The 19,529-nt window shown below is 37.7% G+C and overlaps 1 protein-coding gene across 6 annotated transcripts in view; it reads left to right on the top strand.

The window, feature by feature from the left end:
* Window positions 1-19,529, top strand: part of AP2B1 (adaptor related protein complex 2 subunit beta 1) — a 116,596-nt gene that overhangs the window by 47,346 nt on the left and 49,721 nt on the right. For all 6 annotated transcript variants that reach the window (XM_086360323.1, XM_086360326.1, XM_086360320.1 and 3 more), the window contains 4 exons: window positions 434-599; window positions 1,869-1,967; window positions 8,946-9,205; window positions 13,514-13,706. In XM_086360323.1, the coding sequence (XP_086216449.1) occupies window positions 434-599; window positions 1,869-1,967; window positions 8,946-9,205; window positions 13,514-13,706 (718 nt within the window). The remainder of the gene's footprint in view (window positions 1-433; window positions 600-1,868; window positions 1,968-8,945; window positions 9,206-13,513; window positions 13,707-19,529) is intronic.

The following is a 19,529-nucleotide window of genomic DNA, read 5'->3' on the forward strand; positions in this document are numbered from 1 at the left end:
ATTAAAAAAAAAAAAAAACAGAGCAGATCATATAAGCATCCTAAATGTCATTTTAGGATATCATAGAGATATCATAGAGATATCATAGGATATCATAGAGATAGATTGTGCTGAGGCTTCTGACTAATCTTTAAAGATCATATGAAATGAAGTGACTTACAATTAAGTTAGTTTAATGGTAGAGTCAAAATTAGAAGAAATATTTTAACAAGGTAGTGGTTTATTAAGTATTTTATATAAATGTATTTTTTAATTCTAGAAATGGTATTTTTGGGAAAAGGATATGCTTTTACCACTCTCTCAGGAAAGAGGGGTTGGGTTTCTAAATTTGTTAAGTGTGGCTACCTTGTCCATGGTTTTGCTTTTAGCCTTCATTGTTAAATACAGTTCTCAGTTTTGCCCTCAGTAACCATAGTCCATTTTGTTACATCAGATACGAAAGTATCATTGCCACACTGTGTGAGAACTTAGATTCTCTGGATGAGCCAGACGCTCGAGCAGCTATGATTTGGATTGTGGGAGAATATGCTGAAAGAATTGACAATGCCGATGAGTTACTAGAGAGCTTCCTGGAGGGTTTTCATGATGAAAGCACCCAAGTAAGTTCTCTTCTGTACCTTATGAAATAGATGTTTGGGGGAGGATTTCAGGAAAGGTAAAGGTTAGGCAGTTTTGTGTGTCTGAACTTATATATCTATGTATATATATAGTATGTAGTGTATATATAGTGTGTATGTGTGTGGTGTGTATATATGTGTGCATATGTTCATTTTTCTCCCAAAGGGGTGAGCTTTTTCACTTGTGCTAATATCTGTTGGAATAAGCCTGTTTAGCTTACACTAGTGGTTCTCAAACTTTAATGAGCTGCAGAAGCACCTAAGCACTGGTATTTAACCTCTGTTAAAGCTACAGGTTGCTGAAACCCACACTAGAGTTTCTGACTCAGTAGGCCTGAGATGGTTCATTTTTACAAGGTTTAAGGTGGTGATGCTTCTGCTGCTGCTGCTGTTCCAGAACTATGCTTTGACAACTACTGGCTTAGAGCGATACTGCTGTTCCAGAACCATGCTTTGACAACTACTGTCCTAGAGAGATAGTTAATTATAATTTTCTGTCACCTAAAGATGATTCCCCATTACTGTTAGTAATGGTTGTGGCTCGGTTACAGCTGGAGTTTTTGTTGGCGTGAAGGCTGGCATGTGCATTTTGAAGTGCATTTTGAAAAAAATCTTCCTTCCCACGTTCTATCTGTCCTCTACCAAAATTGAGATACCTTGAGAGACCTTTTGAGTCAAAGGCCCAGAGAAGCAGATAAATTATTAAACCTTTTCCCCCTGTGTTCATACTCACTGCAGATTGAAGTTCATATATGTATTCTATCATAGTAATTTTAATAGGCCCTGACAAGGAATACATACAAGACAGTAATTTCATGGTTCAGCAAGCCACTCTTAATTGACTGTAATCTGGCATAATTCTGTGGTCTTGGCTCTTGCCTCAGTATCGTAAATGATTCTCCAATTCCCCCAAAGTTGTAGCTTTCAGTGGAAGTAAATAATAAGGAATTTGGTCAGGAACCAGTTTTATTGCCATCAGCATGTTAGCATGTACTTTAAGAAATATAGATGATTATCTGAGTCAGAAACAAACAGGCAGTTTTTGATGCCAAAAATGCAATTTGGAGATAGGAGTCTAATGAGTTTTTCAGTTGATGAAAACCTTTGACTGCTATTGTTGATATTGGTGGAGTTTTCAACCTTTGTCTCTTAATCAAAACCAGAAAGGCCTTGTTTGGGGAAACACCGCTTTGGAGTTGATGGTGTGGAATAATGCAGATACCTTTCACTTTATCTATTAAATTTGTTTAGGTGCAGCTCACTCTGCTCACTGCCATAGTGAAGCTGTTTCTCAAGAAACCGTCAGAAACACAGGAGCTGGTACAGCAGGTCTTGAGTTTGGCAACACAGGTAAGAAATCTGGAAAAAGCATGGAGTTGATTTGTCTTGTTTTTAATATTTGGAAATTGTAAAACTTATCCCAAGAAGGTTCATTTGGGGAGGTTTTCAATGTAAAGAGTACAGTCTTTAGATTCTGTTAAAAAAAATTCGAAACAGTGCTTCTTTTACATATTCTGCTGAATTAGAACTGGTTGTATGGCTTTTAAATGAGTTGACTGACTTCTGTTTTAACGGTAATTCGTGAAAATTGAACTTAGAATAGACTCTTTAGTGTGAATGAAGGACATGCCTGTCTGAAAGTGACATTGAGTCTCACAGGGACTTAATTTCAGCTTTCAAATGGAAGTACCCTGTAGAGATGGTAGATGCTTTGACAAAGATATGTGTGCTGTTCTGCCTTCTAGATGGGTTGCTTTCTCTTAAAGTAATTTTAAAGTGCTAAAGCTACTTCCTTAATTATAAAATATTTTTGGTCTTCGTAGGGAGGGTTCTTATTTCAGGAATGTGGCCCCAAGCTGGATACATAGAAATCGAAGTAATTACTTTTTTGATGTGACTAGTATAATGATTATCAATCCATCATGATCCAGTGATGTTCTTAATTGAATGTGAGAACAGGCTGACTTTAGCAGACTGTTCAGATACTCAATTTACCATTTCCTCTTTCATCTCTTTACAGTTGTATATTTCAAAATTTGAACCCCTTTTATAGTACTTTGCCTAGTTCTGAGGTGTCATCTTTCTTTATATTTTTATTTTTTACTTTTTGTTCTGGTGAGCTTTATTTCATATCAAAAACAAGCACAGTTGGAGGATTAGATATGGTAAATATTGTAATTAGTACAGTTGAGGTATATACCTAGTACACTCCTTGAATCCCAGTTCTCAATTGAGACTACAAATGTGAACCTAGAGTAGTTGCCAGTACATTATCTGTTAAGTGATCAAAGCACATAATTTACTGCATGTTAAACGCAAAGTTCTTCTTTCCTCTGACAATATTTCATTTTAGAAATGCCAGGAATCCATTTTAAGGACAAGAAGTTTGATGGATAGATAAGGCATTTGAATACTTAATGGTATACTGTAAAGCAGACAGCACTAGCAAATATGTTATTTTCAGAATATACTACACAACTCTGAAAAAAATACAGCCAAGAAAACAGCTAGAGTCAGAGGCTACTTTATGACACTTGATTCAAATACAGATGTTTTACAGTCGGTGAACTCAAACATCATGAAGACCTGAAACTAAAAATTAAGATAATTTTCTTATCTGATTATTGATTCATGTAAACATTATTGAGAATTATCTGCTTGATTATCTTTTAATGGAGCAGTTGATGGGAAATAGATGGGGAAACAGTGTCAAACTTTATTTTTTGGGGCTCCAAAATCACTGCAGATGGTGACTGCAGCCATGAAATTAAAAGATGCTTACTCCTTGGAAGAAAAGTTATGACCAACCTAGACAGCATATTGAAAAGCAGAGATATTACTTTGCCAACAAAGGTCTGTCTAGTCAAGGCTATGGTTTTTCCTGTGGTCATGTATGGATGTGAGAGTTGCACTGTGAAGAAAGCTGAGCGCCGAAGAATTGATGCTGTTGAACTGTGGTGTTGGAGAAGACTCTTGAGAGTCCCTTGGACTGCAAGGAGATCCAACCAGTCCATTCTAAAGGAGATCAGCCCTGCGTGTTCTTTGGAAGGAATGATGCTAAAGCTGAAACTCCAGTACTTTGGCCAACTCATGTGAAGAGTTGACTCATTGGAAAAGACCCTGATGCTGGGAGGGATTGTGGGCAGGAGGAGAAGGGGACGACAGAGGATGAGATGGCTGGATGACATCACCGACTTGATGGACGTGAGTATGAGTGAACTCCAGGAGATGATGATGGACAGGGAGGCCTGGCGTGCTGCGATTCATGGGGTCACAAAGAGTCGGACATGACTGAGCGACTAAACTGAACTGACCAACAGTAGTTGAGTTAAAGGATGTTGTAAAAAAAAAAAAAAAGGATGTTGTAAAATTCATTTCCCAGAAAACGAAGGTGTCATTTCGCAGGTGTCTTGTCCCACCCCTTATACCTCAGTTTTCTTTGTTTCTCCAACAAATAATGAGCATGCTGTTTTCCCAAGTCTCTAAGCTTTCACTTGACCTCATTACAGTTTGAAGAAGTATTCATATGATCACGTGGAGCCAAGGGCAGGCCATGGCTCACCATCTGTCCTTATGAAAAGTGGATGGGAGGTTGTCCCTCACTGATCAGGCATGTCTTGGTACAAAGGGCAGAAATTGGTCATCTTTTGAATCAAAGCAGTTAGGTTGGACACAGGAAGTCATTTTCACATTAATGTATAATAGGTCATCTACAGGGGGCCATTTTGAATAGAAATTGCCACTTCTTAATCATGTAGGGCTTATTACAGACACTGCAGGGTGACTGCCATTAAATTAGTGATGTGTTTGACTTCATCTTAGGGCCTTGAAGCTCATTTCTGCCTTTTGTTACAGGCTTTGGAGCCTCTCTTCTTTGTGCAAAAGAAAGAGCTTTATATAAATTAACCAAATCCAAAGATGTCTGGCATTTATTCTAGATGGTAAAATAGTAAACTTGACATAAACAATGCCTGTGTAATACTTGAGAAAACTCCCTAAATACAGATAAATTCACATTTATACAGTCTCTTAGCTTTCTCAGAAATACCATTTTCCAAGAATCACAGGATTTCTGTTTATTACAATGTTTACTTTGTATTCAAATTTTAACTCTCCCTTGAGGGCTACATTTCAAACCATCAGCAGTATTTGGCCCCTTGTGAAACTTACCACAACAAGTAGAAAAGAAAGAGAATAGGTAGAGATGAGAGTGCTGGGTCACTCAGCACCTAGAATTACTCAGAAGGTAAGGGACTGTCTTAGCTCATATTGTATGACATCATTCCTCAGCCAAATTAGAGATGACTGTGTTTAGCTGTGTGTGGAATACTCAGAATCATCTTAACTGCTGAGACTCCACTTGACATTCATACCCACTGGAAATAGAGACATCTTTTGCAATTTATTTGTAAGAGCTCTTCAGAGAATTTTTAACTTTTATGCATCTTCCTTTGCCTGAAGGAGAATAATTTACATAATCATCAAGGCAGTGGTTATTAATATTATCTATATTGAGCATTCTAGCTTTCCTAGTCTAGACCCATGACCACCCATTTGTATCTCTGTTAAGATGGAGTCAGAACAGTTTTCTAAAAGGACTTTTTGCCTTGGTCCTTTTCAGTCACCTCTGAATAGATAAGACTAGTCTCATAGTCAGGCAGGTGTCCTTGGTAGATTCCATTGTGTTCACAAGTTCTGAACCCTGTCCCTTTTCTCTTAAGACCTCTGTATTTGTATTTTAACAGGCAGTATGGGAGAGCTGTATTTTAGGTTCTTGTCAGAGTCCAGACTCACTGTTATTATTTACCTGAGATAAAGTGTTAGGGAGAATTCCCTGTGTTCTTACAGATGTTGGATGTACCACTGAATCAAGCCAAATTAGTAGAGAGCTGGGGATCTAACAAGGATTTGACCCTTATTAGAATTGTTTTTACTGAATTACACTGGTATCATCATCCTATAGTAAGGGTTGTATATGAGAAACTATCCTGTTTGGGTTTGTTATCAAAGTATTTATTTATTTAATCATATATTTTCTTCTCTTGGAGACCCTGTAAAAAATTACTAACCAGTCTTAGGTTCTCTTATGCATAAGTATGTAGTTAACTGCCCCTCTGAATGGCTTGTCTGACTAGATTTCTTTCCCATATCAGATGTTTGGAACCTCTGTCCATGGGATTCTCTAGGTAAGAATACTGGAGCGGGTTGTCATTTCCTTCTCCAGGGGATCTTCATGACCTAGGGATCAAACCCGTGTCTCTTGTGTCTCCTGCATTGGCAGGTGGATTCTTTACCACTGTGCCTCTATCTTCATAGTAGACTTAATCTTGTTCTTTATCTATGCTGAGGATTCAGGAAAGTATGTGTGAAATCTTTGTGCTTCTAATTTTAAGTAAAATGGTTGTATAATTAGAAGTACTATTGGTTATGAAAAAAGAACAACCCTTGAATCCATGCCTTTAATAAGATCTCTTTTTCACTTTGATGGTTTTAAAGGAAATATAAAGAATACACAGAGAAGTGTCCAAACTTTAGTAATTACCCTTTTTAGTACATGGAAAGAAGTCTTCACCTTGGTATTTCCATATGTGAGCTAGAAACCACCATCATCAAAATCATCTGTGCTTGTTGAAAATAAAAATTCCTGGACCCCCCCTTCTGACATAATGAATCAGAAACCCTGGGCCCCCCTTCTGACATAATGAATCAGAAACTCTGGGTTAGCCCTGGAATCTGTGCTTTAAATGGCTTTCTTGGTGTGTTAAAATGTTGATGCATGTTATAGTTTTAGGAATTACTGTTTTAGGGCTTTCCTGGTAAGAATTGTTTTGAAGCTCTCAAATTTTGGGTAATACATTATTTTCTTGAGATCCACACGAGGGCCTATCGGAGTAGCAGTACAGTAGATCCCAAACAGTTTTCTGAGTCGCCAAACACATAATGACACTGTAAAATCATAAAAGATTCTGTTTTTTTGTCTTTAGCCTTGACTGGGCCTGATTTATCGTGGCTTCCGTGTGAATAGTGAGTCAGTGAAGGCCTGCTGATAGTTGGCCTATCAGATTAGCCCTCAGGATAATTGAGTTTGGACAGTGGAGATACTTGTCCACTCTTGACTTCTGGTCATGAAAAACTTGCACTCATTTTCTCGTTTCTCATAGGACTAAATTGTAAAGTCACTGTTAAGATTTATAGCATGTACCCCCTTTAATCCATTGATGCTATCTCTAGAAATTACCCTATTGTAGTGTTTTGAATTTGTGGGGGACTCAAGCTTTTTTCATAGAAGTATGTATTTTGTGAATCTCCACAGAAATTTTTTTTTTTTTGGTTAAATATGTAGCTGATATATGAGAAAAATAATTTGAAGTAAAAAAATTTTACTTTGATTATATTATTTGATTATATTATTAAGCTGTATTGTATAGTTTTAATACATTTAACAACTTACTAGACAAATTAAAATTTTCCCAGTTAAGTAATGTGTAGTATTCATTTTCATTGTGTAATAAAAAACATAGTCTACAGATTTTAAATGACGTGCTTTGGGGACTGAGTGTACAGATTAAAACTTTGAATTTAAATATCAATAAAACCTGGGATGGGGATTGCTTTCCTGATGTGATACTCGGAGAAACTTGTATTCTACTCTTAAAAAAATCAACTTATGTTTTATAATATTTAAGTTTTGTTTCCAAATGAAAATCTAAGGAGATTTCAGTCAACTATTTATAAACACTTCCTCAGGAGCAAACTTCCTGCTTCAACATGCAGCAAAACAAATGCATCTAATTTGGATATTGTCAGTTTCCTTTTTTTTAATGGTATTTCAAATACTACAGATAGTTTGATTTAAGTAAAGAATGTATATGTACATTTCTTTTAGAATAATGCAACCTGTGAATATGATAAAGATTATCTTGAGATAAAATTTACCATTTTTATGCTGTATTAGCTTGTATCTCAGTTTTCTTTATACTTTTTTATTTTTAACCAGCAATCCATGTTGGGTGCAAATAAACACTCAACACTCAAATAAACACTCATATGATGAAGAAAATCTATGTAAAGCAATCTGGGTCATTTCTGGTTTTGAGCTGAATGGCAAGTGCCTTAAGTGGCTAAATTATGAACCAGTTCATCTGCTTATGTACAGACTCATGGGAAAACCCTGGCCTACTTTAAAGAAATACTTTTCTTTGTGTGTTTTAGATACAGAAATTGAAATGGGGCTGATTGTTGCCTTTAATAACATAATACCACTGAAACAATTCATGGGTAGATGAATGCCACCATATAGACAGACTCTCGGAGGTAGATACCGGGATATTTACTGCCACTTTGTAATGACCACAAAACTGAATAGTATAAAGGAGGGAGAAGGAGGCAGCAATCTAAATGTTCATCAATGGGACACTAGTAAATAATGATGCAGTGCTGTGTATATAGTGGAAAAATGACAGCTGTGTGTGCCACTATGGAGAGCAGCGTGAGGAGGAGTATAGGATGAAACTGGCTTTGTGTAAAATGAATATATGTGTGTGTGTGAGCTCATAGTGCACTATTCATATGGATGGGTACTTGGGGGATGGGGGAGTTAAGGTAGGGGAGGGCTGGGTGATTGGGGGAGACTTACTTTTATATTATTCATTTCTAAATTGTGCTGTGGCATTGATAATAAATTTTCCTCAGCCACAATCATGTATAAAATTATTTAAACCACCACACAAAGAAACGAGGACACTAAATCTGTCACCCTTTTTAGAAGCACTTAGTTTTATATGCTGTCTTAAACAGTTGTTTTTTTTTTATTATTTAGATGATAGCACCTCTCATATTTTAATAAATAATTAATGTTCTTTGAGCTCTTTGAAGCCAGGCACCATATGTTGTCTCTGTTGCCGGGGCCTAGCCAGTGTCTCCACGGGAGATACTTAATATTTGAATAAAGAAAGAAGGTATGGGTGAAATATATGTAAGATGTGTTTCATGAATAATTCTGCTAATATTTATAGCAGTTAAAAACATTTTTATGTCCCAAGGACATTTGAAGCAATTGATTTTTCTTAGGTTAAACTTTATTTTCTTCTTCCCAACTTCCTTTCTGAATTTGAGTCTTAGAACTAACCTCAATTTATATTTAAATTCTTTGAAACGTTAGAGATTTCAGAATTATGAGTATATTAAAAACATATTGAGTCTAAATATCTTCTAACAGCCAACCCTGCATAAATTGCTACAGCATTACCTTGATAATAAATCAGCAGTTTGAGTTTCTATATGGAAAAGAATTACATTTAAACCTTCTTGTGTTTGCCTTTTCATTAGGATTCTGATAATCCTGACCTTCGAGACCGGGGCTATATTTATTGGCGCCTTCTCTCAACTGATCCTGTCACAGCTAAAGAAGTAGTCTTGTCTGAAAAGCCACTGATTTCTGAGGAGACAGATCTTATTGAGCCAACTCTACTGGATGAGCTAATCTGCCACATTGGTTCTTTGGCCTCAGTGTACCATAAGCCGCCCAATGCTTTTGTGGAAGGAAGTCATGGAATCCATCGCAAACACTTGCCAATACATCATGGGAGGTAAGCAGGTAAACTTGGTTTGATTGAGAAGTGATTCTTTGTATAGACGAAGTTGGTCTTCCTTAAGCTTTGCTATGCTTTTGGTAAACCTGTTCTGCTGCCTTGGGGGCTTCATCTGAATTCTAGTGACTACACACATATAATGGATAAAAGACCTTTTTGAGTTCTAATCTCAGGGTTGGTAAGATTATGCCTTTAGAAAATTGTGGTAAAAACTTTCTGAATGGATAAAGTTTGAAGGTTGCTTAAGACTCTAAAAGATGAGGCTAGAAATTTTCCCATAGTTGAAAACTTGGTAAAAAACATATACAGGCATACCATAGAGATTGTGGGCTCTGGATCCAGAACACTGCAATAAAGCGAGTCACAAATTTTTTGTTGGTATTTCTGAGTGCATACAAAAGTTACATCTGGTCTATAGTGTAGTCTGTTAAATGTGCAGTAGTATTACGTCTAAAAAAAGTCTTTTGTTGTTCAGTCGCTAAGTCGCGTCTGACTCTGTGACCCTGTGGACTGCAGCACACTGGGTTTCCCTGTCCTTCACTGTCTCCTGGAGTTTGCTCAAACTCATGTCCATTGAGTCAGTGGTACCATCCAGCCATCTCATCCTCTGTTGCCTGCTTCTCTTCTTGCCCTCAGTCTTCCCCACCATCAGGGTCTTTTCCAGTGAGTTGACTTTTTGCGTCAGGTGGCCAAAGTACTAGAGCTTCAGCTTCAGCAACAGTCCTTCCAGTGAATATTCAGGGTTGATTTCCTTTAGGATTGACTGGTTTGATCTTCTTGCAGTCCAAGGGACTCTCAAGAGTCTTCACCAGCACCATAGTTCAAAAGCATCAATTCTTCAGCGATCAGCCTGCTTTATGGTCCAACTCGCTCATCCGCACATGACTACTGGAAAAGCCATAGTTTTGATTATGTGGACCTTTATTGTCAAAGTGATGTCTCTACTTTTTAATATGCTGTCTAGGTTTGTCATAGCTTTCCTTCCAAGGAGCAAGCATCTTTTAATTTCATGGCTGCAGTCATGTGGATCACAGTCCACAGTGATTTTGGAGCCCAAGAAGATAAAATCTGCCACTGTTTCCATTTAATCCCCATCTATTTGCTATGAAGTGATGGAACCAGATGCCATGATCTTAGTTTTCTGAATGTTGAGTTTTAAGCCAGCTCTTTCACCTTCATCAAGCAAGAGGCTCTTTAGTTCCTTTTCACTTTCTGCCATTAGAGTGGTGTCATCTGCATATCTGAGGTTGTTGATATTTCTCCTGGCAGTCTTGATTCCAGCTTGTGCTTCATCCATCCCAGCATTTCACATGATGTACTCTGCATATAAGTGAAATAAGCAGGTTGACAATAAACAGCCTTGACCTACTCCTTTCCCAATCTGGAACCAGTTTGTTGTTCCATGTCCAGTTCTAACTGTTGCTTCTTGACCCACATACAGGTTTCTCAGGAGGCCGGTAAGGTGGTTTGGTATTCTCATCTCTCTTAAGACTCTTCCACAGTTTAATGTGTTCCACATAGTCAAAGACTTACGTGTAGTCAGTGAAGCAGAAGTAGATATTTTTCTAGAATTCCCTTGCTTTCTCTGTGATCCAGTGATATTGGCAATTTGATCTCTGGTTCCTCTCCGTTTTCTAAATCTAGCTTGTACAGCTGGAAGTTCTTGCCTCACTGAGGCTAAAGCTAGCTTGAAGGATTTTGAGCATAACCTTACTAGCATGCTAAATGAACGCAGTTGTGCCATAGCTTGAACATTCTTTGGCACTGCCTTTCTTTGAGATTGGAATGAAAACTAACCTTTTCCAGTCCTGTGGCCACAGCTGAGTTTTCCAAATTTGCTGACATATTGAGTGCAATTCTTTAATAGCATCATCTTTTTGGATTTTAAATAGCTCACCTGGGTTACCACTGATATATTACAAAACTTTACAGTTGATACCATGTTTTCATTTGGAGCTTCCCCGGTAGCTCAGCTGGTAAAGAAACCGCGGACAATGCAAGAAACCCTGGTTCAATTCTTGGGTCAGGAAGATCTCCTGGAGAAGGGACAGGCTACCCACTCCAGTATTCTTGGGTTTCCCTGGTGCCTCAGCTAGTAAAGAATCCACCTGCAATGTAGGAGACCTGGGTTTGATCCTTGGGTTGGGAAGATCCCCTGGAGAAGGGAAAGGCTACCCACTCCAATATCCTGGCCTGGAGAAATACATGGACTGTATAGTCCATGGGTGGCAAAGAGTTGGACAGGACTAAGCGACTTTCACTCACTTCATTTGATCCTTCCTAAAATAGATTGCTTTGTTTTGTTATCATTTTATTGGTGAGGAAGCTTTGTCTCAGAGAGGTGGTCACTTGCCTGGGACAATGCATGCAACTAGTTATTAGTGGAGCCAAAGCTTGGTCCTGGTCATCTTACTCTAATTGCCCCATTCTTACAATACCCCCAGTGTTACTCTGTTTATTTCACTGGAAGTGTGTGCATGAATTTCTTCCCAGGTTTACTTCTGTAACTCTTGACTGCCAATTCCTTGGCTTTAGCTGTCTATTGAACTTCGCTATTTGTTTTTCTTCCTTGAAACTTAACAGAATTGAAAGCAACATATAATTTTCCCTGTTACCCCTCCAGATTCCTCTTATAAGGAGCATCACTAGTCTTTTGCTTCTTTGTTTTTGTTTGTTTTTTCCTCTGAATTTGATTCTTCTTTCTTCTTTGTTCAAGCATTGTCAAAACCTAACTAGGAAGAGGGGATATATGTAAATACACAGCTGATGCACTTTGCCTCTACAGCATAAACTAAAACAACATTGTAAAGCAACTTTACGCCAATAAAAAATAATTAAAAAAAAAAACCTACCCAGGGTTTTTAGAGAAAGCATTTGTTTATTAATGGGATTTTTACAGAATATTTTTTGTTTTAAAAAATTATTTTATGTCTTAGAAAACACACAAGATAGAATGTTAAAACATAATCAACACTCAGCTTCAACAGTCATCAGTATTTTGCCAATTTTGTTTCATTTATCACTCCCACAATTTTTTTTTTAGGGAACTGGAGTATTTTAAATTTCAGACCTCATATCACTTCATTCATAAGTACTTTAATTGGTATCTCTAAAAAATAAGCAGTTTTTAAAAAAATTATATTATCAAGCCAAAGTTAGGAATAATTCCTTAATAGTCAAAACTGAACTTTCAGATTTTTTCAATTGCCATTCTCTATTCTGTTTTATTAAAGTTTATCTAAAATTGGTTTTACTTTTTGCATAAATGTTTGGAATACTTCACAGTGAAGCCAACTGAGCTGGAAATTTTCTTTTGAGATTTTTTTTTTTTCACTTGGTAAGATTTAGGGGACTTGAAGATGAGGAATATACAACTCTGAAAACAGGTCTAGAACATTACTGTAGTGGGTGTGTGTATAGTGGACTGAAGTTGGGAGAGTGGACATGAAGATGAGCTAAGAGTAATCAATTTAATGTTAAAAGGACTAGTCCTTTCTTAAAACTCACTATTCCCTTTTTAAACAATTACTCTCAGCTCATCTTCATGTCCATTCTCCCAACTTCAGTCCACTGTCACACAGCTGCTAGAATAGTGTTCCTCTAAATGTTATTTTTAGTTTTGTTCAACAAATAAAAGTGATTCAGCATTGCCTATCATATAAAAATTAACTCTCCAGACCTGTTTTCAGAGTTGTATTTTTCTCATCTTCATTTCCCCTAAATCTTACAGTGTCTGCTCCTGCCAATATGATTTTTTCACTGTCCGTAAAAGTCAAATTGTTTATTTCTATGCCTTTGCACAAACTATCCCTTCATTTTTGGAAGGTCTCTCCCTGGTAGTTCCTTATAACTATGCTATGTTATTCTTAAAAATCTAGCCCTAAAACCATCCTCAGAAGCTTTTGGGAATCAGCCCCGTCTGCATCTCATCTGTAGTCTGTCATTGTACAGACAGACACACAGTCTCATTTCTGCTGTTCCGCAGTGAATGTGCTTTCCACTTGTTTTGTCAATACTGGTTTTGGGGTTGGTTTGTTCAAGTGTAAGTTATTTGAAGACAGGAAATATATTTCTCTCTTTATTTTTTTTAGATATTTCTCCAGAGTTCTCATTACAGTGTTCCCTTACAGAGTAGGTGCTCAATTAAAATTGATTGATGAGGTCGTTGTATATATAGTATAATATAAAATTGATTGAAGAGGTTATATTGTATAAGAGCATATGACATTGGCTCGTTGCCTTGTTACCAAGTCTCTGCTAAAACTGACTTTTCTCTGTTCCCCTCTTTCTGTTTGTACCTTGCAGCACTGATGCAGGAGACAGCCCTGTGGGCACCACCACTGCCACCAACCTGGAGCAGCCTCAGGTTATTCCCTCCCAGGGTGACCTTCTGGGGGATCTTTTAAACCTTGACCTTGGTCCCCCAGTCAATGTGCCACAGGTATCTTCCATGCAGATGGGAGCAGTGGATCTCTTGGGAGGAGGCCTAGATAGTCTGGTAAGCATCTTCCTTCTTTCTTTTAGTTCTTTTAAATTCTTTTTGTTTTTAAATTTTGGGAGTTATTTTTAATGATTGATATGCTGAAGAACATTTAATCTTTCACCTTTTTAGAGCTAGATGACAAGCAGAGCAATGTCCTTTGATAAAGGACAGGATTATGTGTCTCTAGAGAATTAAATGATACTGTATGGGGAGTGTTTGCATGTGTACAGGATTATTTTGTTGTCCTGCCTTTAAATAGAACTTTTGGTGTTTAACCAACCTAGTTGCCTTTCCAGAGCTTATTATTGCTCCTGCTGCTTAACTCTGGATGGCCGCTGTAATTCCCCTTTTGACCTGAACATCATTTAAATGATCTCATAGTGATCATCCTACTTTGAGGCTTTCAAGCTTTTGCCTTTTTTTATTTCAGTATTTTATTGGCTTATACCTTATCTAATTCTGAAAGATTCTGAGGCAGACATTTGAGCCATTTGTGGTTGGGTTTTTTTTTTACTGTATCTTTCTTACAGTTGGAAAGTACTTCTTGATTGGTTCTTTTTTCCTCTTCTCCATCCACATCTCCCACTCCACACTGTCATACTTCCAATTTAATTAGCTTCCAGGATTCTAATACTAAAAGGCTCCAAAGTCCAAAGTGTCTGTGAATATGTGCCAATTACTTACTGTTGCTGTGCAGGATACATGAGAAATATTAAGGATGACCTTCCATCTGGGTAGAGAGGCAGGCCAGAGAAATAAGAGGTCTTATCACATGGCTCCCTGCAAATTAGATACTTAATTGTGGTGGAATTAAGCTGTTTTAGCAGGACACTTGCAAATAAGATGTTTGCCAACCTGATGACTATATATATGCCCAACAAACTGATTTATTTCCCAGAATTAGAAATTGAAAGTCAGTGCCTTAGATACAAAAATATTATGTCCTCAGAGATTATATAAACAAAACAGCCTTCCTTTCTGTTTCATACACTGACATTTTCTCTTCTACTTTATGAACAGTGTTATTATGTCTGGGATTTATACCAGCCAGTACAGGTGCATTAACTTTTGACTGACAGAGAGTCTAAGGAGATAGGGTTACCGTCATATCTCTGTGGATGATACATTTTACTAATGGAAATCACTGCTTCCAGGGTCTATATACTGACCAAGCTCTGGACCGTAGCTAATGGTGACACAGATGAGCATTCCTTTTGTCTTTGTGCGAATATAAGCATTACTTTTCATATTCACATCTCTTTAATGAACAGAGTTGACTGAATAGCTTCCTCATGTGATATTCTGCATTGCTCTATAGCCTCCTTTCTAGACTCAGGAGACTGACAAATGAATATTGAAATATTCATGCAGACTCCCAGAAATCCCTTCTAAACGTTGAAACAGCTCTTCGTATTCTGTTGACGTATGAACTACAAGTTAAATGTTAAATTATCCTCACGTTTATGCCTTAACAACCCTGCTTATTTCTCTAGAAGTTTACAACATGGTGGACTCATTGAACCTAAGAAGACAAAGAAATTAAATTTGAAGGATAGAAGGGAGAAAGAGGCTCTGTATTTCGATGATGCCTGGCCCAGGATTCTGTCCTCTTGTTTCTTGACCCACTTTAGCTAGCATGGAAGGAAAGAGAATATTATTTCCGTTTGGCTTGGTATCTTAACTCTTTTTATCTTAGCTCTTGCTGGTCCTTAACACCAGTGAGTTTTTTCTTTATATTTTATGCAGCCAATCCAGTCATCTAATAGAATTCTGGAAAGTTTATATCGGGAAGAAAATTGATTAGAACTTTCTTAGATTGTAGTAGACTAAGTCACATGTGGGCTTTTTCTTTGTTTTGCAAAGGATATTCTCTTTGGGGCAGAGAATAAACTTTTTATAATTGGATGTCTAAATATTATATAGGGGTTGCTGTGTAAGCCCAGTAATGTTCCTGTAATTCTAAATTTTAGCTTATTCTGACTTTGAGATTTAAAATGGCATTCTTGGTGTTATAGCCCTAGAAAGTGTTTGCGTGCAGGTTTCTTCAGCTTATTCTGCGATACAAATATATCCCAGAAATCAGAATGAGGAGGAAAAGCCCTTCTTTTTGCTTTGGATCTGTTTGCAGTTAAATATATATTCACTCAAAGAACCAAGATTCCTTTTAAGAGAACATCACAAGGAAGAGACCTAAATCTGGTTGTGTGAAAGACGAATTTCTGTGGCAGCAGTAGTCTGTGCCATTTTTAAAAAGTTTTTATTGTTCTTGTGTAAATTATCTAAAGACAAAAATAGTTCTCAGGGTTTTTATTTAATCTATATAGATAGTGCTGTTTTTTGAATGAATCCTTACCTTTTTAACAGTGCTCCTCAAATTAATGTGTACATACATCAAATGGAGATCTTGAACAAGACAATTGTTGTTGGTCTGGGGTATGACCTAGGAGTCTCCTTTTCTAACAGACACCCATGTCTGCGGACAACATTTTGCATCATAAAGACATGGAATATCTGTAATCACTGTGAGCCACTTCACTTTGGTGTTGGAATAGCTATTGATAAACCTCCGTGACTTTTTCTCCTGACTTCAGTAAACACATTCCTGGAAAGATGGCTCCTACTCTGCCTCACATTGAGGGAGGGCATGAAACTCTTGAAATTATTTTGTTAAAAGTCTGTCTTTTATTCTCTAGGAAGAAGAATGTTGCTGGGTACGGTAGAATTTGACCCAGGTCCCCATTTAAAATGTAGCCTGGATCAGAGTTATTAATACGTGGTTGTCTGGCAAGCAGCACTCAGATTACGTCGTCAGTGTTCATCTCAGAAAGGCTCTCTGCAAAGTTTCTGCTTGCTTTTATCATTGGTTTCTAACAGAACCTTACCCATAGAGGTCAGTGGTGTGCTGCTAATGAAGCGTGGCAGCTACTTAGCTTTTATTCCAAGCTTTGTGTTCTCAACTCTAGCTGCATAATTGGTATTTACAAAATACATATACTGGCAGTGTTTGTACCTAGCTCTAGAACAATTAAACAGAATTTCTGAGAGAAAGGACCCTATTGTTGTTCAGTCGCTCAGTCGTGTCTAACTCTTTGCCACCCCATGGACTGTAGCATGCCAGGCTTCCCTGTCCTTGAGCATCTCCCAGAACTTGCTCAAACTCATGTCCATTGAGTCAGTGATACCATCCAACCATCTCATCCTCTGTTGTCCACTTCTCTTCAATGATGTTATTTTTTTTTAATATCCAGGTTATTTTAATTTTGCAGCCAAGACTGAGAATATTGAGCCAAGTGAAGTTCCAGATAAAGTTACGTAGAGAGTTTAAAAATTGGTCTTTAAGCCAAGATAGTGATTACCACAGAATTATATTCTGGTGAGTCTTGGCACCTCCTACAGAATAGTCCTCTCTGAATTTACCTTTGTTCTGTCCCTCCCCACCTCACCCCTTACCCCCAACTCTAGGACATTTTCTTACTGTGATTTGCTATTAGGTGATCCAGCCTATCAGAAATTGGCCAAAGGTTGAATTTGACCAATTTAGATTTAGTTGCTCATTCCCAGGGTTCTTTTACCCTTGCTCAGGGTTCATTTACCCTCGCTCATGGTCCATAATTGGAGACTGAAAATTGTCTTGTATTTTAGATTATCTATCCATTTTCTGTTCCTCTGTCTTAAAACTTGAAATTCACTAGAGGACAGTAATATTCTTCCATTTTCATATCTTGGTGAACCTCCCATTAGATTTTATTTCCCCTCTTTCATCATCACACTTACAGAATTTTGAGATTTAGTGAATTGTGACTTTTCTAGAGCTGTTATTCAGGAAATACTTGTCAATCCATTCATTCATTATTATTATTATTTATTACAACTTACCTGAAGGCTCTAGCCTTTGTCCATCAATAATAGTGACTCATATAACAGCTGCTATTCTTAAACCAGAGTGAGGTAGGTATGTAGCTGTGACATTAAAAAAAACACACACACATGTGCACATCATGCCGCCCAAGTGATTCTTAACATGGTGTTTTTTTGTTGTTATTTGGTTTGTTTTCTTGGGTGTTTTTTTGTTTGTTTTTGCTTGGTTTATTTATTTATCTTTTTTAGAGGTAGTTCTTTGAAAACCATTGAGTTTCCCTGGTAGCTCAGCTGGTAAAGAATCCACCTGCAAGACAGTATGGTACTGGCACAAAGACAGAAATATTGATCAATGGAATAAAATAGAAAGCCCAGAGATAAATCCACACACATATGGACACCTTATCTTTGACAAAGGAGGCAAGAATATACAATGGATTAAAGACAATCTCTTTAACAAGTGGTGCTGGGAAATCTGGTCAACCACTTGTAAAAGAATGAAACTGGACCACTTTCTAACACCATACACAAAAGTAAACTCAAAATGGATTAAAGATCTAAACGTAAGACCAGAAACTATAAAACTCCTAGAGGAGAACATAGGCAAAACACTCTCCAACATACATCACAGCAGGATCCTCTATGACCCACCTCCCAGAATATTGGAAATAAAAGCAAAAATAAACACATGGGACCTAATTAACCTTAAAAGCTTCTGCACATCAAAGGAAACTATTAGCAAGGTGAAAAGACAGCCTTCAGAATGGGAGAAAATAATAGCAAATGAAGCAACCGACAAACAACTAATCTCAAAAATATACAAGCAACTCCTACAGCTCAACTCCAGAAAAATAAACGACCCAATCAAAAAATGGGCCAAAGATCTAAATAGACATTTCTCCAAAGAAGACATACAGAGGGCTAACAAACACATGAAAAGATGCTCAACATCACTCATTATCAGAGAAATGCAAATCAAAACCACTGTGAGGTACCATTTCACACCAGTCAGAATGGCTGCGATCCAAAAGTCTACAAATAATAAATGCTGGAGAGGGTGTGGAGAAAAGGGAACCCTCTTACACTGTTGGTGGGAATGCAAACTAGTACAGCCACTATGGAGAACAGTGTGGAGATTCCTTAAAAAACTGGAAATAGAACTGCCTTATGATCCAGCAACCCCACTGCTGGGCATACACACTGAGGAAACCAGAAGGGAGAGAGACATGTGTACCCCAATGTTCATCTCAGCACTGTTTATAATAGCCAAGACATGGAAGCAATCTAGATGTCCATCAGCAGATGAATGGATAAGAAAGCTGTGGTACATATACACAATGGAGTATTACTCAGCCATTAAAAAGAATACATTTGAATCAGTTCTAATGAGGTGGATGAAACTGGAGCCTATTATACAGAGTGAAGTAAGCCAGAAGGAAAAACATAAATACAGTATACTAACGCATATATATGGAATTTAGAAAGATGGTAACAATAACCCGGTGTACGAGACAGCAAAAGAGACACTGATGTATAGAACAGTCTTATGGACTCTGGGAGAGGGAGAGGGTGGGAAGATTTGGGAGAATGGCAATGAAACATGTAAAATATCGTGTGGGAAATGAGTTGCCAGTCCAGGTTCGATGCACGATGCTGGATGCTTGGGGCTGGTGCACTGGGACGGCCCAGGGGGATGGTATGGGGAGGGAGGAGGGAGGAGGGTTCAGGATGGGGAGCACATGTATACCTGTGGCGGATTCATTTTGATATTTGGCAAAACTAATACAATTATGTAAAGTTTAAAAATAAAATAAAATTAGAAAAAAAAAAAAAGAATCCACCTGCAATGCAGGAGACCTGAGTTCAATCCCTGGGTTGGGAAGATCCCCTGGAGAAGGAAAAGGCTACCCACTCCACTATTCTGGTCTGGAGAATTCCATGGACTGTATAGTCCATGGGGTTGCATAGAATCGGACACAA

Source organism: Bos grunniens, chromosome 19, assembly GCF_055505025.1.
Source record: "Bos grunniens cultivar Pamir isolate PY7600 chromosome 19, Bosgru_T2T1.0, whole genome shotgun sequence".
Taxonomy (NCBI): domain Eukaryota; kingdom Metazoa; phylum Chordata; class Mammalia; order Artiodactyla; family Bovidae; genus Bos; species Bos grunniens.